The following is a 26,303-nucleotide window of genomic DNA, read 5'->3' as shown; positions in this document are numbered from 1 at the left end:
ATATAGGTCTGAGTTTAAAGAAAGTGTGTTCAGTTACTTTGCTGTTCAGAGGTTCTTTGTTTTAGAAGGTCTACATTTAAAAAAAAAAATTTTTTTAATTAGACACTAAATGGTTTTAAGATTTTAAGTTCTCTTATGATCCTATACTGATTTATGTCTTTATGGAATAAACATAGAAGCAAACACTGTGCTTATGGTTTATATGTTGCTAACGCTAGAATGTCCTTTAATTTCTTCATGACATCCCATTTGTTTTATTTTGGACAGTTCCTTTAAGGTGGAATGCAAGGAATGGTATCCTTAATTGCCATTTAATCAGGGAGCCTAATTAAGTCTTAGCACAAAACATTTCCATGGGAAAGCATCTACATATGGTTAATTGCAGCTGGAATAGCAATTATAGGCAGTCATGTTGCCCCTCACTGCACAAACATGAATAGTTCATAAAAATTAGGAATGCTTAAAAAGAGAGCTTAGTTTTCTCAAAGCTCAGAAATTTCTGAAAAATTATCCTTAGTATGAACATAACATTGCTATGTGATTTTCCTGGCTGATGATTAATTGCAAATAGTTTATGAAATTATTTTTTTAAAAACCTGATTTTTCACTAGATTTTGCTTTTGATATTTTAATAAGTTAGATTGATATACAGTGTGATCAATCACAAATTACTGCTTATCTTTCAGTAGGATCAGTGTGTAACTACTGGGGAAATATTATACTATACTGGAAATTTGAATAAATATTGCATGATAAGGCACAAACCACAAAGGACTTCCCCCCATGCTAATGTGCAAAAAAATTATATCCTAAGTTTAGTAATGGAGGAGTAATAATAATATAATAATATAATAATTATAATAATTTATTATTTATACCCCGCCCATCTAGCTGAGTTTCCCCAGCCACTCTGGGTGGCTCCCAATCGAGTGTTAAAAACAATACAGCATTAAATATAAAAAACTTCCCTAAACAGGGCTGCCTTCAGATTTCTTTTAAAAATAGGATAGCTGCTTATTTCCTTGACATCTGATGGGAGCGCATTCCACAGGGTGGGTGCCAGTACCAAGAAGGCCCTCTGTCTGGTTCCCTGTAACCTCACATCTCGCAATGAGGGAACTGCCAGAAGGCCCTTGGCGCTGGATCTCAATGTCCGGGCTGAATGATGGGGGTGGAGACGCTCCTTCAAGTATATAGGACCGAGGCCGTTTAGGGCTTTAAAGGTCAGCACCAACACTTTGAATTGTGCTCGGAAATTTTAAACAGATTTATACCCTGAATTTGGCAGTTCTAACCCAATTGACCCTGGCCTGCATCTGACCACGTCTTGTCTCAAGTTTGACCAAGCCACTCATGCATTGCTGAGTCCTCTTTTTTAAAATGTTGAACTAATTATACACAAGATTATATACAAAACAGATGTGTACATTTATTATACATTTAAAATGTATAAAAGAATCAAGATGAGTATTTTATGCAGTTATATGCATTGGTGCAGGTATCTGTTTATGTGCTGATTACTTTGAGAAACATGGGGTATAATATCAGTATAATACATGTAATATACAAGAAGAGTTTTTAGAGGAACAGGTAAAAAATGACAGAATTGGGGGGTAGATCTGTCCAAGTAAGCTCAGTGCTAAGATATTCAAAAAATCCCTATCTAGAATCACAGAATTCTAGGGTGGGAAGTATACTGAAACATTTTTTACTATGTTCTATATATGCTGCAACCTGCCCAGAGTGGCTGGCAAAACCCAGTCAGATGGGTGGTGTATAAATATTATTAATTAATTAATTAATTAATTAATCCCAATCCACAAGCCTGGAATGACCATCATCCAATCTTCCCCACTTCCAATAGATTATATATTTGTATTACACCACAAAGAGAGAATATGAGGCATGGGGCAAAGCATTGCATAGACCAAAAATTGGGAGGTGCAAACCAAAGCAGTAATACTTTTAAGATAAAGAGCAAAGTTTAATTAGGACTGGAATAATCAAAGCAACTGGTCATTTAGTTATATGCTGGGGTATATGTTTCCCATTGCAGTTCTGATTTCCAAGTTGTAATTAGATGCATTTATTCACAGGCTAATTTATTATGCTAATTAGTTCATTCACAATTACTGCACCATAACAACCAAAGGCAACTGTCCTCCTCCAGAGAAAGCGCAAAATAATCCCTTTTTGAAAAATGCATTCAGTAATTTTCCGTGTGAATTTCTAGAGTGTAGGGAAAGGGCACCGATGAAAAAGGGTAAAAGGGATTAGAAAAAATATTATGCAAGTCCATTCTACCAAAGCTGGCCAAGTAATCTTCAGAAATACTGTGGAAGAATCCAAAAAGAGGCAGAGTTGGAGAGTCTAGTGAAAATTCCTCTGATTTAAGATCTTGTCATCTTCAAATAAAAAGTATCCATTCTCTATCCCAGTGTTCATTAATTCAGTGGGGCATACTCCCATCGAAGTGGGTATAGGATTGCTGCTTTTTTGTGGCCTGTCTCTGAATTGCATGTGTTAATTGAAAAATCCTTCCTAATGGCATGTTAAACTCTAGGCTGTTGTTGTTGTTTTAAATGTAACTTTAAATTCATATTTTATCCCCAAAATACATATTCAGTGTGTATTTTATATCAACATACACATCTCTAAATTTATTTTACCCTGAAATTGTGAAAGCTTTTGCACATTCTTGTACTGTTTTTGAGCCAAGAACTTTATTGCAAAATTCGGTGAAATGCAAAATCCTAAGGAAAATTACATGTGAATTAGGGCAGTGAATTACTTCAGGACGTGTAAATTAGGTTAAACCACTTAAAGTAAGATTCTTCTCCATGTCTTCTAACAGCACCATCTTAGACATATCTGTTCAGAATGGGGTTTATTCCAAGGGAAACTATGTATAGGGTTATACCCTAAATGCATGTATATTAAAGAAAGAAAGGGTGTTGGGAGAACACAATCCAGATGAAGTTAAGTGCTTTTAAACCAGGGCAGTCCAACTTTTCATACCAAATGGGCTGCAAGAGTACACAGAACCCAAGGGCTGCACACAGCTTTGTTGCATGGGAGGCAGAGTGAGAGCAGAATTTCACACACACACACACACACACACACACACCCTTCATGCTGCCTCCTCAACGCTGGCTAAGCTTTGAGTAGGAGCTGCAAGCATCTGGCAGAGTCCTAGAGCCTTCCTATCTCCTTTCCAAAGCTGGGAAAGTGCTAACTAGATTTGAGGAAGGAGACGGGAGGCCTTTAGGACCTTATCAGAACCCCCATACCTCCTTCCCAAAGCCCAGCTCCTTGCTTACCAGCACAAGGGCTGCAGGCAGCATCAAATGTTGCTGAGAGCCATCAAAATAGGCCTTGAGGGCTGCATGTCGCCATTGGACTACGGGCTGGACCACTCTGCTTTTGAATCCATTGATTCCAATGTAAGACATTCAAATACAGGTATATGCTTAATGCTTCTGTAGAAATCAGTGGGACTTACAGTATTTTAAATCTGGAGTGGCATTCAAGTATTTCCATTATGTACAGAGAACCAACAACAAATAAACTCTGCGCTCTGCCTGTTGTTTGTTTTCACTAAAATTGAGAGTAGGAAAACATCATATACACTGGTTTTGAACCAACATAAGGGCTGTGCAGCATTCCAACCATAGGAATGCAGAATCTACTGCATACTAAGGAAAATAATGATAACACCTGAGGGCTCACTTGTGAATCTCCAAATAAAATTCAGTGCAAGACATGATCCCAAGGAGAATGCACTGAAATTATCTGTAAGGTGCACAAACCTCAGCTGTTCCTTTTTGGAAGGGAAATGTGAATAGTTAATTGCAGAAAGTATCAGCTGCTTGCTAGCATTAGCTACACCATCAAAGCTTTTATTTTTAAGTTTTACTGAAATAATCAGAATTGTTCTAAACATACTGGTAATAGCTTCCTTTCTAGTTAGTTTCCTATGGAGCTTGTGTTTTCTTGTAGCGACTGCTCTGCTATCAAATGGTAGAACACAGCCTTACCTCTAGTATTGTCTTATTCATTTCAACAAGGTTATTTTGGAGAAAGGCGTTTCAGAACTGCCATATTCAGTAATATATGTTTTATTTAAAATACCCTTTTATTACAGCAGCTTCATGGAGAAATTGTGGCAGCTGAAAGCTCTGTGAAAAATGGACGTAGTGTTGAAATAAATGGAGAAAAAAGGAACGTGTGTTGCTTTGTCAATATATTAATGAAATTCAATCAGCATGCAAAGCAAAAGAAGGCCAGTTTTCACCTATTGACCTCTTGCAAAATATATAAAAACTTATCTTGAGCTCCTACTTTTTGAAGTGAGATGAAAGGCACTGCTTCGGTTTATCTCTTACCTTCAGAGCAAGCTTACTGATTGTTTGTCCTTATCACTTCAAGCCAGAAACTTACCAAGATTGCTAGACACTTCAGCAGCACACAGTTTTAAATTCCCAATTTGGCAGGAGGTGGAGATTTCTTGTTTCCATTTAAACTGCTTTCATTTCAAAATGAAATCCCATTTAAACCCAAAGGTTTGGATTGAAGCCTGAGGATCAAAAGAAAAGGGGAGAAAAAAAAGAAATTTGGGTTTAACTTGAATTGGTAGCTGAAAAGGTAACAGTCACATTCAATTGCTTTTCAGCTCCAATTTCTTGCACTCAGGCCAAACAAAATCGTCCTCCCTCCCCTGTGTTTATAATAGGACTGTCATATGTTTTTAATTTATTGTCATAGCCTTGAGCCATCATAAAAGATTATACAAAACATATGAACAGACCACTCCCCGCCAGCAAATTGGATCGTATTAGTCCAATGTATCAAATAACAATCACAATCATTATGAAATTGTTGGTCTTACCTTAGCAGCTAGAAAAGGGATATAACATATAGTATATTGTTATGAGTTCAGGGATGCCAAACCCCTCTCAACTCCCGAATCCAGTAAGCGTTAGGATTTAATCAAGACTTGGGGTGTTAACCAGAGTGCTAGATACATCTAATCTCTGGAGCCAGCAAGTGTTCAAAGATAACCAAGTCAGGTTAGCCTCCTGGCAAAGTGTAAGGAGTAAGGAGAACAAAGGAATCGGCTCTGTGGGAGATGCAAATGGGGGGGTTCCCTTCTCCCTCCCTTTACTTGCAGCTAGTGAGAAGGACCAGAACCAGAGTTTATAGCTGAAAGTGTGTGTAGTGTGACCTAGAAGGGGGGAAAGCAGCAAACTGGAGAAAGTGTCAGAGAACAACATTTGGGTATGTGGCACAATGAGTCAGTGTGTCTGGCTGGTGGTTCAAACCTGCCCAGGGATAGCTGTGGGCAGGATTCCTGCACTGCAGGGCATTGGACTAGATGAAATCACCAAAGGACACTTCTGCCAAATATTTTCAAATTTATCTGGAGTCACCATTTTTAGATAGCTCTTATTAGTTATGAGGGTCAAGAGGTCCTGAGAGCATGAGTGTGTGTGTGTGTGTGTGTGTGTGTGTGTGTGTGTGTCCTTTTTATGGTTTTCATATATATCCCCAAAGCATATGGCAAAGGCCCTCTCCTGTAGCACTGGATCTCCAGCAAATGTGGCAGGAGGCTAGGCCTTGAGTACACAAGCAGGCTGGTGTCCAATGCATTTGAAATGTTTATTTGTTTGATTAACTTAAGTCTGAGACCCAGAGGAAACCTTCCCTGCTGACAATGCAGCCTTCCATTTGAGTGGCTGCATAAGCGAAGGGAGCTCCCCATTCTCTTGCTACCTAGGATGATCTATTGCAGGCTTCCTCAGCCTCGGCCCTCCAGATGCTTTGGGTCCACAACTCCCATGATCCCTTGCTAGCAGGACCAGTGGTCAGGGATGATGGGAACTGTGGTCTCAAAACATCTGGAGGGCCGAGTTTGAGGAAGCCTGATCTAATGTCTGCATCACACAAGCACTAGCAAATATATTGGTGAACATATATGGTTTTCTAAGGATCTCAATAGTTCAGAGAAACTGGGGGGGGGGTGACCCCAAACCAGAGGCAGTTGCTATTTCCAAGCATCTGTGCCAAATTAAGTCATGCTGCTTTTGCACCATTGCATATATTGCCACACTGCCATACTGAGCAAACCAGTTTCATTCTGTAATTCAGCAAAGAGCTTAAAGGGCAAGACTTCTACTCTCTGTTCTGGAGCAGAGATATATTTGCTGAAATGGCATTAGTCTCCTCTGACTAATCATAAACACTCCTATATCTGGTTAACAAGGGCCCAATTGCATGTTATGTTAGACACAACTATTAAAAACCATGTTTAAATTGGTCACTTTTATTTGGAAAAGAAGTCAGCTATGCATCTGGATCACACTCCCAGGCCAGACTGGGGGGCTCACACCCATTTTCCATCCCAAAACTATGGCTCTTATTTTACCCTGAAGGGTGCTGTTCAAAATAAAACTGGCCAACTTAATCATGCCTTTTTTAAAAAGGATGGTTAATTTAGCATGTAGTTTGGCTCCTAGTGCAAGCTTTCCCTTAAAGTATGAACAGAAAGTTTCTGCTCTCAACCTTCCTGATCAGACTGGAACATATTTTGCCAGTGTGAGAAGTGAGCTACACTCTTCCAAGGTTTAGTTTTTTTCAGGCCTCAGAGTCTGAACTTTGATTTCAGCATTGGCAGTGCTGCTCCAAAAGCAGTTCTCAAAACTCTTCTAGTGGCTAGAAATGGAGCACAGCATCACAGTGCAGACAGGATAGCATGACTTCCCCAAATAGCAACTGCTAGCAGCAATGCTAGATATGCTACAGTCTCCTCACTGTCAGAAGCAAAACATTTTGGTCTCCTTCGTATCTCTTCAGTAAATACGACTTATTGGATACTCACTCAGTTCAAAGTGTTAATAGACTTCGGTAGACTTGAAGACAATCAGTTATATGCTAGAAATCAGAGAATTCAGTGATTAAAGAGCAATGTAAAATGTATAAATTTACACTCATGCACATCCTTTAATCTTGAATATACAACCCACCACAACAGATTTTTCAGTACATTTTCTCCTCATACTCAACTTAAGCCAAATTTTCCAGATAAAATATTATTTCTTTTATTTGGAAAATTCAACTTAAGTTGAGACACGGATAATCAGCTGACTAGCAACACAATCTTATTACCCAGAATCTTGCTGACACCAAGGCATCTATGAAAAGCTTCAACTTCAGTAGGCATCTTGATCCTCATCCCACTATCTTCCTCGGTTTTCAGAACCATGGAGTAATGGATAGAGAGAACCCCTTAATCTTCACCCAACCACCCACACTTGGAAGTCAATGTTAAATATTCATTCCTATCTTGGGTATAAGGTAGCTGAAGAGTTAGTTGGCCAAGGGCAGTATGTTCAGTGATAGATAGGAGCACTGCAGCTGGAAAACTATTTGAGAGATGGAAATTAAGAGGAAATGTGTATTTTCAGGATCCCTAAACATTAAATGTTAAAGCTGTTTGCTAAATAACTGTATATGAAACAAACTATCATTTCTGTACTATAGAAGAAAATTTGGCCCATTAATTCTCAGAAGAACCTGCAGTTTACAATCTGAGAATGTACTTTAACAGCATGTGGATCATTTGGCAGGTCAAAAAAACTGAATTCTTTTGTATAATTAACTTGCATTACCCCTTTTTACAAAGCAACTTCAGTTAAATTCCCTGAATTCTCATGTACCTATTTAAATCTCTGTACAACACCAGATTGTAATTCTGGAAGCTATCTTCTTCTTCCCCTTCTTCTTCTTCTTCTTCTTCTTCTTCTTCTTCTTCTTCTTCTTCTTCTGTTGTATTCTGCAAAGGATTGCTGACACAAAATGAATGCATTCACATCTGAATGCTGGGTAGATTGTATGTGCACTTTGGGACCACTTAGCAAGCACTTGCCAGCCTGATAGCTCAGCTTGTGTTTAAAGCACTGTTCATAGCATCCAGCAAGCAACATCTGCAGAGTGCCTTGCAAGTTATACTGTCATCTGCATATAAATTAAACTGAGAATTTAAAGTGGAGTGTTAGAAACTTCCTTAGGATACAGGCAGGGACTAATGGCAATCAAAGGTTCACACACATTTCAAATTCAAAGTTCCTTCTCTGATGCAATTAAATGTAGCTGATTAGTAATTATCAGGAAAATAATTCACATTAAATATGATATTTATGCTCAAGCTGATAGCTAGATTTCACTCTCCACTTACCATATCATTATTAATAGGATATGTATTATCAACATGGAAAATATACGGAAGATGCCCCAAATCAATATATATTATACAGTGGTACCTCGGGTTACAGCCACTTCAGGTTACAGACTCCGCTAACCCAGAAATATTACCTCGAGTTAAGAACTTTGCTTCAGGATGAGAACAGAAATTGTGCAGCAGCAGCGCAGCGGCAATGGAAGGCCCCATTAGCTAAATTGGTGTTTCGGGTTAAGAACAGTTTCAGGTTAAGAACGGACCTCCAGAACGAATTAAGTTCTTAACCCGAGGTATCACTGTACAGGAATGTACACAGGAAGCTTTGAACCTTTCTTCAGTCTCTAAAAAGCATGGGTAGCATTCAACTAAGTTTTACTCAGAGTAGGTCTACTGATATAGGTTCATTAATTTCAGTGGGTCTTCTCTGAATAAAACTTAGTTGAATACTGCCACATGTAGAAGAAGGAGAGACGGAAACAGAGTTAGAAGGAAACATGTTTTGCTTGCTTGCTTCCAGTGGTAACATCACACAACAAAGTTGGGTGAGGATCATTATATTCATTCAAGTTGTTTATATCCTGTTTTTCAGGTGAACATTCAAAAGCAGTTTACACAGAACTTCATATATTAAAGCTATAATAAAAAGGCAGGAGACAAGCTACAGGGGGGGAGGGGAAAGGCCTTTTGAAAACTCTTTCCCTCAGGCAAAAATGGTTTGTGAGTAAACCTGTGATGGCAAATTAGGGTGCCAATAAAAAGTTGGCCAAAGACAGAGGAGGGATGGCTAGGCCAGGCCACTTTTTAGGAGATAAAGAATGGCCTGCCTGTTCTGTCTTCTCTCTCTCATTCCTCAGGGCAATATTAGGCAGCTCTGTGGTAGCAGTTGGGAGAGGGGAAGCATTCCATCTGAAACACAGGGAGCTAAAGGGTGGACAGCTGTTCAAGCTTGTAAGATCTTTCCCCCCTCAAAAACACGCCTGTTGCTGTTGCAGTTCAAGCTGGTGTGCAGCAGGAGCCCTGTACAGTATTAAGGACACAAAACTCTTCTTAGCACTGCAAATTCTCTTTGCCCTCCTACAAACCAGACTGGGCCAAAGGGCAACCGTTAGGCAGGCTCCATCCACATGCTGCAAGCCTGTCCCCATTTTACATCTGCCAGACTCTGCAGGCTGCTGCATCCCCGCAGCCATAAAAGAGAGGAAGTTATCTTTTTAGTGCTTTGTACTCACCAGAGGGGATGCTCTGTACTATGGTCTAATTTTATTACGGCAATGTTGCCTCTGGAAGTACTGACTTTCTAACATGCTGTTAGGCTACAGGGTGCCATGTCTTGATACAACTTCTTTTTTTGGGGGGGGGGGAGAAGCCTAAGGTTTTGTCTTCCTCTTATAGGTGGTCAGCCAAGAATGAACAGCTGCTTTATGACTCATTAAGCCTCTCTTATCTCTCCTATGTATTGGAGGGACAGAAATTATAAGCTCTGGTTTCTCTTATTTCAGTAGAACAGTCTATCTGTGATTCCAGGCACTGTACATACATTATTGGCCGTGGAGCTCTGCATCTTGGATGCCCATATGGGTGAGCCAGTGTCCTTCAAGGAACCACCCCAGGGAAAACAGTTCGTAATCCCCATCTTCCAGCAGTCACTAGTCATGAAATACAAGCTAAGCAATGTCTCTGTTGAGCTAGCCTTGTAAAAGCTGAATAACTTCATTAAGAAAGCATCTAAAGACATACTAAATTAATTATTATTATTATTATTATTATTATTATTATTATTATTATTATTATTATTTGTTAGTCATTTCCCCCCCACAAAAGTGATCCAAAAGAACTAAGTGTTGGGGGGGCATTAAATCCAAGCATATTTAAACGGGACCTGACTCATTGTTGACGGATAAAGTTGTTCCTCTGTAATCTCCTGTTTTCCTAACACAGGGAGGATGTGTAAATGGATTGAATGATGGGGAGGGTGGAAGAAACTGTAACCACCATCCTTTGGGGTGGGGGCAGGACATTAAACTAAAGGAAGGTTCTTTGGGCTGCAAGCTGGAAACCCTAAACAGACTGAGGGTAGAAACAGCCACTTAATTTTAAAGGCAATGAATGCCTTTGTATAATAAATAATAATAATAATAATAATAATAATAATAATAATAATAATAATTTATTATTTATACCCCGCCTATCTGGCTGGGTTTCCACAGCCACTCTGGGCGGCTTCCAACTGAATATTAAAAACAAAGAGGGCTGCCTTCAGTTGTCTTTTAAAAGTAAAATAGTTGTTTATTGCCTTGACATCTGCTGTATCCCTAACTTACGAAGTGTTTCCTCCATATATTTGAGAGACTGGACTAGCAGTTCCCATTTAAAAAGACAGGACAATATTAATCTAATATTGACAATAGTATTCCTCTGCAGATGCGAAGATGACCTTAATATGAAGAAAACATACAGGCTTTGACTCTCCGTCTTTATGCAAAGTCTTTGCCATTGCTCCTTCCTGACCGTGCCTTTAGGCACCAGCTAGCCCAGCTGCAGCTAATAGAAAGAGTCACTCGTGTAGCAGTAAAGCAGCCAACGGGAGTGGAAGCAGTAATTGAATTGCTGTAGAGAGACATGACAGTGAAGCCTGGGGTTTATTTCTGCTAGGAGCTGGAGAGAATCAGGGCAGTCTGAGACAAAGCGTTCATGTAGCCTCAGGAACTAAAGGCCTAGTTTTTCATGGTTCTCAAGACATGCAAAGGTAAAGACCATGTACATTTTTCTAATTTAGGATCTTCCTCATTTCCAACCTAAGATATTAAAAAAAAAGATTCTCATGGCTGTCACTAAAGTCTGAAATAGAATCATTTGTAGTTCTTTTTAATCAGTTCCTAGCACCTTGAGTGCTTCAGGTGGCCACAAGCTTTTCTGTTTGACTTGACTAATAAAAGATTTCAACTTTCAATGGAATTCCATAACCAAATAATACCATTTAAGAAGCCAGTATTTTGAGTATCTTCCACTTCTGTGCAATGGGTAGATGTGCTGCAGTTATCAGAAATTTTAGTAATTCCTTAAATTTCACTTCCGAATTGTTACCTTCAAACACATTTCTAAGAAGCAACTGAGAGGTAAATTAATTCACTTAAGATTGTCAGCATTTCTGGTCAGCATTTCTTGTGTTAACAGTCAAGCACTCCCACCAAATATATACATGAGTTCTCCTACTCCTGCAATTTCTTCAGTTTCTTGAGAAATGCCTGCTTCCATATAACAAAACTGTACTAGGTTTCTGAACTACCACTGCATTGTTTTAAGAGCATGGACCCTGACGTGTGGACATGTTTGTTTCAGTGGTGCAAGTCTTTTCCCAAGCATGTTCATCTAATGTATGACCTAAGTCTGTCTTTCACTACATCTAATGTTTCCATAGAAAGTCCTAGCAACATAATGAGTATATTCAACACCATCTCTGTATGACACTGTTCTGTGTCCAAAATTAAGTGTTTGAAGGCTGTTGGATATGAGGGGAGACCGCAGAAGATGAAACAACTGGTCTTCTGTAATCAACACAACAGGGAAGCAATTTCCATGCAGCTGAGGAAGTGTATGAAAGCTGACTCTGTTGTATAGTAACATCTTTGCTTATACTGGTCAACAGTAAACTACTATTTTAGTTACATTTTCCATCTTACCTTGACTTTTCATCATATCATTATAGACAGGGTTGTTTTAAGGTTTGGCAGCAGTGAATTTCTCAATTTTGTGGCCAATGTAGTTTCAAGCTATTTCACTTCCTGCACACTGGGTTGCTGGTTATTATTTATAAATGATTATTAACACATATCGTGCCAACAAAGGCCCGTATAGTTAAAGCTATGGTTTTCCCAGTAGTGATGTATGGAAGTGAGAGCTGGACCATAAAGAAGGCTGATCGCCGAAGAATTGATGCTTTTGAATTATGGTGCTGGAGGAGACTCTTGAGAGTCCCATGGACTGCAAGAAGATCAAACGTATCCATTCTTAAGGAAATCAGCCCTGAGTGCTCACTGGAAGGACAGATCGTGAAGCTGAGGCTCCAATACTTTGGCCACCTCATGAGAAGAGAAGACTCCCTGGAAAAGACCCTGATGTTGGGAAAGATGGAGGGCATAAGGAGAAGGGGACGACAGAGGACGAGATGGTTGGACAGTGTTCTCGAAGCTACCAGCATGAGTTTGACTAAACTGCGGGAGGCAGTGGAAGACAGGAGTGCCTGGCGTGCTCTGGTCCATGGGGTCATGAAGAGTCAGACACGACTAAATGACTAAACAACAACAACAACATTAACACATATATTACTACATGTGTTTCCAGGGTGCCTCAAATAATAAAATAAATAAATAAAAAACATGAAAATAGTACAGTTCAGAAGAGCAGCATAAAGCAGTAGAAGGGCGTATTAGATTTTTTTTTTTTTTATGGAGCTAAGTTCGTAAATGCTAATCTATTATTTGGTTGTGCCTGCCTCTTAGATACATGAATGTGATGACATAATTTATTTATTAAAGTTTCCCCTAACCTTGACAGGATTGTATGCCATTCATTCCTCCTTTTTAGAGCTTTCTGGTGCTTATTTTTCAAGCCCAGCATTATTTTAACATTGTATACAGGGCTGAGTCAATACTAAATGTCCTGTTTTAGTTCTTTCTAGTTGTTGAAAAAGCTTGTGTTGTGTGTTTCAACAACTCTAACCAAAATTTCACTGTTTTTGTCTAAATCCTGAACTGGTGGAACTGTGATGGAAGCCCCAATAAATAACATCTTGGTTTGGTTAAAGATTTTGGTAATAGTGCCATTCTGGACCTAGAGCATTATGCAAAGGAGTTGGACAAAGTTATGCAAAGGTTTTCACATAATTCTCACACCTAATCAATTAAAAATATGATTTTGCATACTAAAAAATTGTGATTTGGGAAATCTGAGCAAATATTGCGCTTATTGCACTTATTTTAAACTGGAAAACAAAACTGGAAATCTTGATAACAATGTACTGATAAAAAGGAAAAAGAAACACCTCATTTGTGCTTCTAATTTTCATCAGTAGGTGGTGCTAGAAATTTGTGCACTGGCTATTTCAGGCACATTTCTATTATTCAGTGATGCCATTAATCTTTCTCCCAGTTAAAGAAACTCACATTCATTGTGGGTATTTTTTACAGGTGTCTCAATATTCTGCACACACAAATCTACACTCCTTTTTGAATTAGATGGTCAGGTTTTAAAAAAATGAATTGGGGGCAGGACAGAATATTCTGAACTCAAATTTGAAAGAAAGGCCCTTAGGGTGAATTTGGGAATGCAAATAATGTGTCATTGCCCCTGAGAATGGGGTGATGCTATTAGCAAATGTTGGTGCTCATGTGGAATCTGAGTACTATAACCCCTTTCCAACAACCCCTCTTTTTTCACATTTACAATTACAATCAAAAAAGTTAAGGAAGGTTTTCTTCCCATGTCCTTTACTTCATCAGCATACATAGAGAAATATAACAGTTCCCAAAGAACTGATTCCTACTTGAACTTGTGAATCAGCAAACCCAGACTGCAAGGCAAGTGATGCTATTTGGAAGGAAAAAAGAAAGAAATTCTTCCATTTCATCAGCTCATCTTTTCATTTTCATCTTAATTGGCTCATCCTTCCATTTTCTTTTTTGTCTGCTGTGTGATCAAATGGAATAAAGGCAAAAAATATCAATTTTTACAAGACAATAAAATAAAAAGGAAGTTCACCACAGTAAAGTGAAATTTTAATCTAGTGTGGTTTATGATGAGCAAAGGAAGCCCAACACATTGGGGACTACAGAGACCCATGAAAATCTCATAAAATTTGAGCTGGTCCCAGTAAAATGCATGACTTGTCTTTACAAAGTCTTACTCTTCCAGATTCTGTGTATAAAATGGATTTGATTGTGTAATATAATCACAACAAGCAGAGGGGCTTGTACTTCAAATGGAGGTACACACATTTCTAAAAATGCTGGATGCCAGTGACTGAATGCAATGGTGGACAAAGTGCAGGCACACTAAATTGTTCTTTACCCAGCAGATTCAAAAAGATTGGTCTAAATACAATGCTGCTTCTCTGAAATGCAACTGTAGAATAAAGGGGAGAACAGTTTAGCTAAGAATTTATAGAAAAGAGTTCTGATTACTGACATTTTGATTGGAAATAATGGCCAGAAGGCTGTAATTGAAAAGCTAATATATTTGGATTATAATTTATCACTGATGGGTTCCTCATCAGTCATACTGACAGTGCAACAATTGTCCATTAGGCATTCACTGAGCTATTTTTTTAAACCAAAGCTTGCATTCATTATATGCTTAATACTAAATATTCATTTTATCTTCTAGCTCTTTCAAATAATGAAAGTTGAAATGCATGGGTTACACAATGCTGGTCCACTCAGAGTAGACCCATTGAAATTAATGGACAGAACTAACTTGTCTATTAAGTCCAACAGGTCTACTTTGAGGAGAGCTTAGTTGGATACTAGCCTATGGGTCCGTGTTCTATTTAAAAAAGTTTTAAGTTTCATTGCTATAAGCATAGCAGCTACTGTGCAGTCCATTGTAAAATATAAATATTTGGTGGGTTGTTGTTTTTTTGCATGGGAGTTATCTGAAAGGGCAACAAAGTAAAATACCTTGGGAAGACTCTCCTTTGATGGAGGTTTCTAAGCAGACATTAGATGGCCATCTGCCAGGGATGCTTTAGTTGAGATTCCTGCGTTGTATGAGGTTGGACTAGATGACCCTTGGGCTCCCTTCCAACTCAACGATTCTGTGATTCCCTTAGTACACAGTGTGACAAAGGTATCATAAAAAATAATGTGATCATTATAAACCGCTAGCTGAAATGATCACATTTGTGATCATTTCAGCTTCTGATTATGATGGTTCTCTCTGCCTTGTCTTGGTTCATTTACCTGAAATATGTACTACAAAAGCAATTATTAATGCCATTAAACAATATTGTATTATCGTAATCATAAAGTATACTTGTTGGCATGCATATTGCCTATTTGTTTTTCTTCAAAGAAATCCAGCAGCGATCAAGGGAACATGCAAGTTAAGGTGCAAAGTTAGACCTAAATCCTAAGAAGGTTTCCCTTTGTTTCTTATGTTGTCCAAGTAAGAATAGCATTATGACCAATTTGCAGAGCAAAATAATTGCACCCTGCATTCAGATACTTGAGACACACCTGAATGGTGTCCTAGTGGTATGGGAACAGCTTTCCAGGGAGTGGTTCCCACAATCCCACAAGGAGAACAGTCATAGTTCAGTTGCAAAGCACAAGCTCTGCATTCAAAGGATCCCAGGCTCAGACCTTGGCATCTTCAGGTAGGCCCAAGAAAGACTCGATTTAAATCCTATTGAGCCACTGTCATTCATAGTAGATAATACTGAACTAAATTGGTCAAAGTTCTGACTCAATATAAGACAGCTTCCTATGTTTAAATGCCTTAAACAGTGTAATGATTTGCTAACCCTTTAAAATCCAACCTTTGAGAAAAGATTAAAGGTTTTATTGTTTATTTATTTGATTTATCAAGTATTTGATTTATTTTTTGTTTATATGGTTAAACCACCTAATTCATAAGAAAGCTATTGTGATGGTGCTGGTGGGCACTAAAAAAATATAACCACCATTGATAAAATCATAACTAGAACCAAATGACTAACAATAAACAGAATTAATTATCTAAAACATTTGAGAAATTAAAATGTTTTCAACAGATGACAAAACATCAGAATTGTAGGTGTCCATCTAATTTCAATAAGATCAGTGCCACTACGCTGAAACCCTTGAAATCAAGTATAAGATAAAGTAATGTTTGGCTTCTCTAGATGATCACAGTGATCTGGCTGGTGTATAAGGCAGTCTTTCAGGTAACCTGTTCCTTTTAACACAAATAATAATACCTTGAGCTTAGCCACTGCAGTTTCCAGTAATATGCTGACACCGAGCTATTCCAGGTGCAGCATTCAGCCCCATCTGTAATTTCTGAACCAGCCTCAAGGGTAGGTCCATGTAGAGCACACAACAGTTGTCCCATCTAGAGGTTACTAAGGCCTGCAACACTATGGCCAAACTCTCCCTGCCCAGAAAGAGCCATAGCTGGATTACCAGCCAATGCGTTAAACTCCCACTCATTCCAAGAAGGACTCCTATATTTAGATAAAAAGTACACTTTCATGGGTGGTTGTGATCAAGGGCACAATCTGAAAATACATTCAAGTTACTGAAAGGATTTGAATATAACTGTGATCGTTTCTGTGTAAGGCCCAATTTAAAAAGTCTCCTGGTCTTGTTTTGCAGATCAATACGGACACCTATTACAAGATACCTGTTTGGATTTTAACACACTCAAGCATCACCTCCACTGATATTTTAACAACCCCATCAAGCTTTGGTTGGGTAGTCAACAGCCGCAAAGCTGCTGTCCACGTGGACTGGTGCTGACATTTCTCGTCCAGCTGCGAGAGCCTCTCCATCTAAACCTAGAGACATGGCAACAAATGGAACAAAAGTAGCTGACGGACAAATCTCCACAGAACTCAGCGATGCCTCAATCACCAATGACAAGCCTAAGACGCTGGTGGTCAAGGTGCAGAAGAAAAAAGGAGATATTCCAGACAGAGACACCTGGAAGGGGAAATTTGACTTTCTTATGTCCTGTGTTGGCTATGCGATTGGCTTAGGAAATGTTTGGCGGTTTCCATACCTTTGTGGAAAAAATGGAGGAGGTACTTATTTCAGTTTATGTAATTAAGTGCTAAATATTTTTGATCAGAATCCACTACTTCCTGTTAATCTTACAAGACCAGCAGCAGAGAAGGGAGAGCAGGCTGAGGTTCTTAACACAGGTCTTTCAAACTGCATGATAATGCTTTTTGGAAGTGCACGCTAAACAGATTTTACTACTTGCACACTGGATTCCTTGGCCATGATAGGCGATCACTTCAGTGAAGGATGACAATCGATGTATTTTGAGTTCCCATCTGGTTGGTTTGGAAGGCAGCAGAACACTTTCCCTATTATCCATTTGGAGGAGAGCAAAGAGGCTCACAGAGACTGCTCTGCTGATTCTTTGCCTCGTCCCATTCAGAGTACCACCATGATATACTGTTATATTTGGCGGCAGCCACAGCAGCTAGGTTTTAGAAAAAGGATATGCCTTGTGTACTATGAGAACATCTGCTTTTGCCTTTAACAGGAAAGCAGTCTCTTCCGGACTAAGTATGGCACCAAAAAGCCAGGTTCTGCAGCCAGGTCAAGGTTATGTCAGGGTGCTCAGTAGCGAGAGTAGCTCCTTCTTGCTGCGACACAAAGCAAGACCCTCCTGGTGGTATTAACTGCTGGTAAAGACTGTCTGCTCCTATCAAAAACAACGAGACAGAAACTCATCTGCAAGCATTCTGTGTAACATGTGACTCAGCTCACACTGCTAAACAGCAAAGCATATCCCTAACCATGCATACGATTAGGGCAATAGTATCAGAGGAGACCTAGAGCAACTAGGTCACAAATAGTGTACATTTTCTTTCTGCTGCATTTAAAGGAAAAATGATGGTTGAATTCTTGCTTAATGATACATATGTTGGTTTTCAGTATAATTGCTCATTTTTTGTATCCTTTCAGGAGCATTCCTGATTCCATATTTCCTTACTTTAATTTTTGCTGGAGTTCCCCTGTTTCTTTTGGAATGTTCACTTGGGCAATACACATCCATAGGAGGTCTTGGAGTTTGGAAGCTTGCTCCAATGTTCAAAGGTACAGTGCTATTAATACCATAGTAGGTGTTAACATTCAGGTCATTCTTTGATCAATTTAATACTGGCCCACTTTTTCTAGACTAAGAATTCAAAGTTATTTAAGTATATTAAAAGATGCACCAAACCAATAAATATTTATTGCAAAAGAAATAATAAAATGATGTTTACATAACTATGAAATTGCACTTTTACAACAAGCCAGTGTAAACTCTGTCTATATGAGAAAGATAAACAGAATAACCAGGTAGTTCTGCAATTTAATCCCAGGCATCTCCACCCTTTATCCTATTTTTCTTTCCATACACATCTCTTGACTATGGCCAGTGTTGCAATGTATTATCCTCAGTCTCGATTTCTCAGTATATTGTTTTCCAGCTGTAGGCTGGCTAAACATTCAGAACCCTTATTTCATTTGGCAACAGAACACTGCTTTCTGAAGATGCACTCTCTTTCCTTCTCCCAACAACCCTAATTTGCTTACTTGTAGTGCACATAGTGACATTTCTTGTGATATCTCTTCCCCCTTCACGTGGTTGCTCCCTGCCCATAGCAAAAGGGTTATCTGACTTTATAGAAATGTAAACTGAAAGTGTAGTTTTTTGTGCTACTCTTCAACCCTCATTAAGAAGACTGGTACCTCAAACTGCAGTTCACGTAACCACTACTTTCTCATAACCATTTTCATCTTAGTATAAGTGCGCAAAAACACATAGCAATTTTGTTTTATTTAGGTTTACATCCCTCCAAATGTACTTATTATTGTTATATTCTGAAACTCTACTGCTAAGAATATGAGTCCTAAAATGCTCTGATATGCTTTTCTCCCTGTAGGTGTGGGATTAGCTGCTGCTGTCCTGTCCTTCTGGCTTAATATTTACTACATTGTGATTATTTCCTGGGCCATATATTACTTATACAACTCTTTCACCACAGTAAGTGATCTTTCTTCTCTTGTTTAAAAAACCCTCATCACAGCTCAGCTTGATTAGCTGACCTACTTTAAAATAATAATAATAATAAAATATCATTTTATTTATTTACATAGGGGAGTTTTGCCCCCCTGCTCACTCCTCTCATCAATCCCTCACCAACTTCTTCACAAGTCACTTTACTTGCTGAATGGTCTACCTAATGGACAAATCATTTCAGTTTCTCCTTTCTGTTGCATAGGGAAATGATTTAAATTGGATGAACTTGAAAACTGGAGAACAACAGTTGTGTATGGACATAGATTAGGACCTAATAGCATTGCTAGGAAGTCATGCTGATTCCTTGACCACTAAAAGTTCCACCCATAGCATTTTGAGATTCTATTATTCCAACAGGTATTATAAGGTTTTGGTCCATAAAACACATCATGGCAACATACTGGCGTAATATATAACTTTAATTTCCAGAGGCAGCCAGAAGTTCATATAGCAATGGCCTTCCTCTATTCCACAGGTCCATATATTTATTTTTAACTATTTCTTTACTGTCTCTCACATCAACCTTGAGGTGGAATACAACTATTTCAAAACTTTAGGGCATGTTCAGGTATAACCAACCACACCACCCTGCCTACCAAATGATGGTGGCAAAGAAAGCTTACTTCTCCACTACCATCACATCCGCAAGTAGCCACCCAAAAGAGTTGTTTTCAAGTGGTGAATGGTGTTGTGGTTTTTTGTTGTTGTTTTTTTGCTTAATCTGGACAAACTTCTTGAAGAAGTGCAGCTCACCACCTGCCCCCTTGACTCTTGCACATCTTATCTTCTTAGAGTGAGCCATAGAAGGTTAATTAGGTGGGCCTAGGGAGTGATTAATGCTTTACTGAAAGAGGCATTGGTTGGTTCCCTCCTTAAGAAGACCTCCCTGCACCCAGGGACCATACCCTTGATATGCTTGAGAAGGTAGTGGTGGTCCAACTTCAAGCATGCTAGGAGGAAACCGATTCCTTGGATCCATTCCAATCTGGCCTCAGGCCTGACCGTGGCACTATAACTGCCTCGGTTGCCCTAGTTGATCACATTTTTGGAGAGAAAGATAGAGGACGTGTGACCCTACTAATTCTCAATCTTTCAGCAGCTTTTGATACTGTTGGCCACAGTATCACTCTGGAGCATCTCAGGGAGGTTGGGGTCACTGTACTTCAGTGGTTCCACTCCTACCTCCAGGACCATTTCCAGAAAGTCATTATGAGAGGCTACTATTTGGTGTCATGGAGGTTTTCTGTGGTTTCCCACAGGGTCCCATCTTGTCTCCCATGTTATTTAATGTCTACATGAAGTCTCTGGGAGTTGTCATCAGGAGATTTGGAGTGAAGTGTCCTTAATGTGTAGATGACACCCAGCACTATCTCTTCGTTCCAACTGAATCAGGAGAGACAGAATCATAGAATCATAGAATCATAGAGTTGGAAGAGACCACAACGGCCATCGAGTCCAACCCCCTGCCAAGCAGGAAACACCATCAGAGCACTCCTGACATATGGTTGTCGAGCCTCTGCTTAAAGACCTCCAAAGAAGGAGACTCCACCACACTCCTTGGCAGCAAATTCCACTGTCGAACAGCTCTTACTGTCAGGAAGTTCTTCCTAATGTTTAGGTGGAATCTTCTTTCTTGTAGTTTGGAACCATTACTCCGTGTCCGCTTCTCTGGAGCAGCAGAAAACAACCTTTCTCCCTCCTCTATGTGACATCCTTTTATATATTTGAACATGGCTATCATATCACCCCTTAACCTGCTCTTCTCCAGGCTAAACATGCCCAGCTCCCTTAGCCGTTCCTCATAAGGCATCGTTTCCAGGCCTTTGACCATTTTGGTTGCCCTCCTCTGGACACGTTCCAGTTTGTCAGTGTCCTTCTTGAACTGTGGTGCCCAGAACTGGACACAGTACTCCAGGTGAGGTCTGACCAGAGCAGAATACAGTGGCACTATTACTTCCCTTGATCTAGATGCTATACTCCTATTGATGCAGCCCAGAATTGCATTGGCTTTTTTAGCTGCCGCGTCACACTGTTGGCTCATGTCAAGTTTGTGGTCAACCAAGACTCCTAGATCCTTTTCACATTTAGTGCTCTCAAGCCAGGTGTCACCCATCTTGTATTTGTGCCTCTCATTTTTTTTGCCCAAGTGCAATACTTTACATTTCTCCCTGTTAAAATTCATCTTGTTTGTTTTGGCCCAGTTCTCTAATCTGTCAAGGTCATTTTGAAGTGTGATCCTGTCCTCTGGGGTGTTAGCCACCCCTCCCAGTTTGGTGTCATCTGCAAATTTGATCAGGAAGCCCTTGAGTCCATCATCCAAGTCGTTGATAAAGATGTTGAATAAGACCGGGCCCAAGACAGAACCCTGTGGCACCCCACTAGTCACTCTTCTCCAGGATGAAGAGGAACCATTGATGAGCACCCTTTGGGTTCGGTCAGTCAGCCAGTTACAAATCCACTGAGTGGTCAAGACCGCATTTTACCAGCTTCTTTACAAGAATATCATGGGGCACCTTGTCAAATGCCTTGCTGAAATCAAGGTAGGCTACATCCACTGCGTTCCCTTCATCTACCAGGCTTGTAATTCATCTACCACGCTTGTTAGTCTGACATGACTTATTTTTCAGAAATCCATGCTGACTATTGGTGATCACAGCATTCCTTTCTAGGTGCTCACAGACTGTTTGCTTAATGATCTGCTCCAGAATCTTCCCTGGTATTGATGTCAGAGTGACTGGGCGGTAATTATTTGGGTCCTCTCTTTTCCCCTTTTTGAAAATAGGGACAACATTTGCCCTCCTCCAGTCTGCCGGGACTTCGCCTGTTCTCCAGGAATTCTCAAAGATGACTGCCAGTGGTTCTGAGATCACATCTGCCAGTTCTTTTAATACTCTTGGATGTAGTTCATCTGGCCCTGGAGACTTGAATACATCTAAACTAGCCAAGTATTCTTGTACTATCTCCTTAGTTATTCTGGGCTGTGTTTCCTCTGCTGAATCATTTGCTCCAAATTCTTCAGGTCGGGCATTGTTTTCTTTATCGGAGAAGACTGAGGCAAAGAAGGCATTGAGGAGTTCAGCCCTTTCTGTGCCCCCTGTTTGCATTTCACCATCTTCTCCTCTGAGTGACCCCACTGTTTCTTTGTTCTTCCTTAAACCTGTGTTAAACCTGTGCCTGGAGACAGTGACGGGCTGGATGTAAGCCAATAAATTGAAGCTGAATTCAGAAAATACAGAGCTGTTATGCATCCTGAGTTCTCACATCCAGGAGCTGGGAAGGACAGCCTGTTCTGGATGGGTTGCACTTCCATGGAAGGAGCAGGTCCACAGTTTAAGAGTTCTTCTGGATTCTGCTTGTCAATGGAGGCTCAACTGGCCTAAGAGGCTAGGAGTGCCTTTTTCCAGCTCTGGCTGGACCACAAGCTGCAGCTCCTTTTGGACAGAGATGATTTGGCTATGGTATTCCAGGTTCTGGTAATTTTCAAACTGGATTATTACAAGGAACTCTGTATGCAACTACCTTTGAAGATGGCTTGGAAACTTCAATTGGTCCAAAAATGCAGCAGCCGGATGGCTGGCTGAGGTTTCATGTAGATTTCACACAACCCATGTTTTAAAACAGCTGCATAGGTCCAGTATAGCCATAGTACAGCTGCATGGGCAGCAGGAATGGATGTGTCGGTCTTGTTAATTTGTCTTTTGCATGTGTTCACCAATACATGTATTCTATCCAGTATCTGTGTGCATTTCCCCCTGCACAGATTTAATATTTTTACAATAAAAAGTGCCTCAAGTGCTGGCTTTAACACATTTTCTCCCTCTTTCTTTTTTAAACAGGTACTAGCTGTCTGCAGCAGCTAGAAAGCATAGCTGCTGTCATACCCATTGAAAATTTGGCCAGAGCTGTCCCTGGGATTGACAGCACATGATTGATGGCTTCCTCCATGGGCTCATAGGGGCAGCCATACATTTTTCATATGAAGTCCCTGGAATGGATGAAACATAATCACATCCTGTCAGCCCAAGGGGCTTTTCTGACCCCCATCTTCAATGCAAGTGGTGTGAGTTGTGCTTTCCAGAGGCTCCAGGTGGCTAGCAGGCTAGCACCTGCTGTTTTAAAGTGTGTTAAAGTCAGGCCTCAATCAACCTCACACAAATTGGTTGTGGTGCAGAATTCTTACAGAGACATGCAATCTGATTGTTTCAGGATGCGCTTGCCTAGGAATTCACAACGAACACATTCCTAATGGACCCATAAAGTGGTAGAGCAAGGCCCAAACTCTTTTTGGCAGTCTCCACCAGAATAACGTACAAAATGGGTCTGAGAGAAAAGGCTAGTAAGAAAAGAAACACTCAACTCAAGTTAAATTTTTGTTTCAGTTTTAAAAAAGAAAAAGAAAGCATGTTTAGTTCTTCCTAATTGTGAAGAGTAAATCAGAAATGCTGGAAAAAGATTAGATCAGTGCCACTCTTCATGTCCAATAATGTACTGTGTGTCTTCAGAAGTATGCATATATAATAATGTAAGTCAAGAACATTTAAGAGACAAAAGTTACAACAGAATATAATTCTTGACAGGCATGAACCCTGTGGAAGCTTAATGCCCTGAAAAATTGGAACCAGCTTAGTTTTAACATTGGCTATCATTTCTAAGCGAGCGTGATATACTAGCTGTTAGCTCTTAAGATGACTTTAAAAACACTGATGTTTTTATTCTTCTCTCCCCATCCTTTATCCTTGCCTTTTTAATTAGAATCTTCCATGGAGACACTGTAACAACCCCTGGAACACAGACCACTGTTTCTCAAATTATAGTATAGCAAATACCACCAACATGACAAGTGCTGTTTTGGAATTCTGGGAGTAAGTTGAGAAAAATCTTTTCCTCATCCCAATGAATATGTTCAGTTAATTTCTTACTAGATGTATAAGGTCAGCTAAGTTCAAGAAATTTATACATTTCCTCTTTGATTTTAGACGTAACATGCACCAAATGACAGATGGATTGGAAAAACCAGGCCAGATCCGTTGGCCATTAGCAATTACTCTAGCAATTGCCTGGATTTTAGTGTATTTCTGCATCTGGAAGGGGGTAGGCTGGACAGGAAAGGTAAGAATATGTTCTAAAAGCCTGTATATTGTAATCAGAGTTGGCATAGAATTCTAAAGCTTCGAAATAGACTAGTCTTGCTGATACATCCTTCCATGAGATATGCCCTTTTTTAAACTCTTTGGATACCCCCGTAAATTACTAGAGGGATAGTGGTGCTAGTCTGTTGCAGCAAAAAACATAAAGACTCTTCCAACACCATAAATATTAACAAATTTTATTATGGCACAAACTTTCATAAACTTGGATAAAACATGCAAGCTTTAAAGGCGCCACAAGACTATTGTTTTCTGCTGTAAATTGTATTTCAAGCATGCATATATATATTCCATTACTGTACAAATTGAACTTTTAAGTTTTTTAAAGTGAGTAGTAGGTAAAGGTAAAGGACCCCTGGACGGTTAAGCCCAGTCAAAGGTGACTATAGGGTTGTGGCGCTCATGTCGCTTTCAGGCTGAGGGAGCCAGCATTTGTCCACAGACAGCTTTCTGGGTCATGTGGCCAGCATGACTAAAACGCTTCTGGTGCAACGGAACACCGTGACATAAGCCAGAGCACACGGAAACACTGTTTACCTTCCCGCCAACCTAGCAGCTCGAAAGCACGCCGGTGCAAGTAGATAAGTAGGTACTGCTGTGGCGGGAAAAGTAAGTAAGAGCAGACTTAACTATAAAAGTTGGAGGGCGGCAGTCCGTAGAAGAGAACCAAGCATGGGCATGTCTAGCAAGGAGGGGATTCTGTAGCCCTGAGCATAACATGCAAGAAGAAAGAGCAGAGTACTGTTGCATCTGTCTCAGACAGGGGGCAGTAGGAATTTTTTCAGTTTGAGGGCCACATTTCCTTCTTAGTAACCTTTTTTGGGGGTGGCCACATGCTAATCGTGGGTTAGGCCAGAGGCAAAAGTAGGCAGAGCAACTAATATGAATTTTACCTTCTCTCAGTAAGCTAGTTTCTACACACACTGTTGCACACCTCCTCTGTCCTCCATCCAGGCAAGCAGTAAGTATTGCAGCCAGGCAAAAACACTTAAGGAGGGTGCAAAGCAGGGCCTACAAGAGGAGTGGCTGGGATGGGGGGTGTGGCCTAGGAAGAGTCATGAGGGCCTAGTATGAAAGTCTGAAGGACGGCACTTAGTCCCTAGGCCTGAATTTCCCATCCCTAGTCTTATATTCAGATGTGTACAGCATCGCCACATTTATTTCCCCTGTATTTCTTAAACCTTAGTGTTAAACTCATTGCTTCTAATGCTACGCACCCCATTCTTTGTTTCAGGTAGTGTACTTCTCTGCCACGTATCCATACGTCATGTTGATTATCTTGTTCTTCCGTGGAGTAACATTACCTGGAGCAAGAGAAGGCATTTTATTCTATGTAACTCCTAAGTTTGAGAAGCTCTCCGACTCTGAGGTAAGCAGTCAGGCCTGGTAACCTAATAATCCTATGGGGAGGAGTTCAAGTGATGCACTCTTCTGATCATTCTGTTGGAGCAAGTGTTTCTGCATTCCAGATTAAATCAAATCCCCTCTGCTCTCCCCTCCATGTGGTGTTCTGGGGTTTCTCCTGTCCCACCAGAGCCTGTCCCACCAGGCATGTTGCACTAGCAGGAGCCCTTGTACTGATTTCTGGGCCATTTGTAGTAGTATTGCTCATATTGTCATTGCACGCTCATTATTTATTATCACCTGTTTGTAACTATATATAAACTACCAATCATAGCCATGTGGACCTGTCTTTGTCCTTTATGACTAGGTATGGCTGGATGCTGCCACACAGATCTTTTTCTCCTATGGTCTGGGTCTTGGCTCATTGATTGCTCTTGGAAGTTACAACCCTTTCAACAACAATGTTTACAGGTAAAGCAGTTACCATTCTTTAGTAACCTAGATTCCTAGATACTGCAGATAGGGAAGAGTTGATAAAATTCACAGGGCACAAACATAATCCCTCAGAAGCTGAAAGGGAACGATTCTCTCCTGCTGCACACAGAGCACATGGTGTTTCCAGATTCCTCCCATACTGGAGGAGCAGCTGTATTGTTGAAGGAGAGATCCTCATGAGATGCAAAGTGGGCAACATCATTCCTTCTAATACTTCATTTGGATGTTTTGGTCCCTATCTGTTTTGGCAGCAAAATGGAGCCACACAAAAGTACTAGTAGTGATTTCTACCTTTTAAACAAAGG

The 26,303-nt window shown here is 40.1% G+C and overlaps 1 protein-coding gene and 1 long non-coding RNA gene across 3 annotated transcripts in view; one reads left to right on the top strand and one right to left on the bottom strand.

Moving 5' to 3' along the window:
• SLC6A1 (solute carrier family 6 member 1) overlaps positions 1-26,303 on the top strand; it is a 76,554-nt gene that overhangs the window by 36,251 nt on the left and 14,000 nt on the right. For both annotated transcript variants that reach the window (XM_083603409.1, XM_083603410.1), the window contains exons 2-8: positions 16,588-17,015; positions 17,911-18,042; positions 18,876-18,976; positions 23,765-23,874; positions 23,989-24,121; positions 25,394-25,528; positions 25,871-25,974. In XM_083603409.1, coding sequence (XP_083459535.1) covers positions 16,778-17,015; positions 17,911-18,042; positions 18,876-18,976; positions 23,765-23,874; positions 23,989-24,121; positions 25,394-25,528; positions 25,871-25,974 — 953 coding nt within the window. In that variant the 5' untranslated portion in view covers positions 16,588-16,777. The remainder of the gene's footprint in view (positions 1-16,587; positions 17,016-17,910; positions 18,043-18,875; positions 18,977-23,764; positions 23,875-23,988; positions 24,122-25,393; positions 25,529-25,870; positions 25,975-26,303) is intronic.
• On the bottom strand, positions 14-5,295 carry LOC310755806. The gene is made up of 3 exons (XR_014544558.1): positions 4,889-5,295; positions 4,441-4,576; positions 14-70 (listed from the first exon to the last, which is right to left on the bottom strand). It is a non-coding gene; the product is annotated as an uncharacterized lncRNA (long non-coding RNA).

This window comes from Podarcis filfolensis (assembly GCF_964270895.1).
Source record: "Podarcis filfolensis genome assembly, chromosome: 2".
Taxonomy (NCBI): domain Eukaryota; kingdom Metazoa; phylum Chordata; class Lepidosauria; order Squamata; family Lacertidae; genus Podarcis; species Podarcis filfolensis.
The sequence above is the reverse complement of the archived record's forward strand: the minus strand, read 5'-3'. Positions and strand labels throughout refer to the sequence as shown.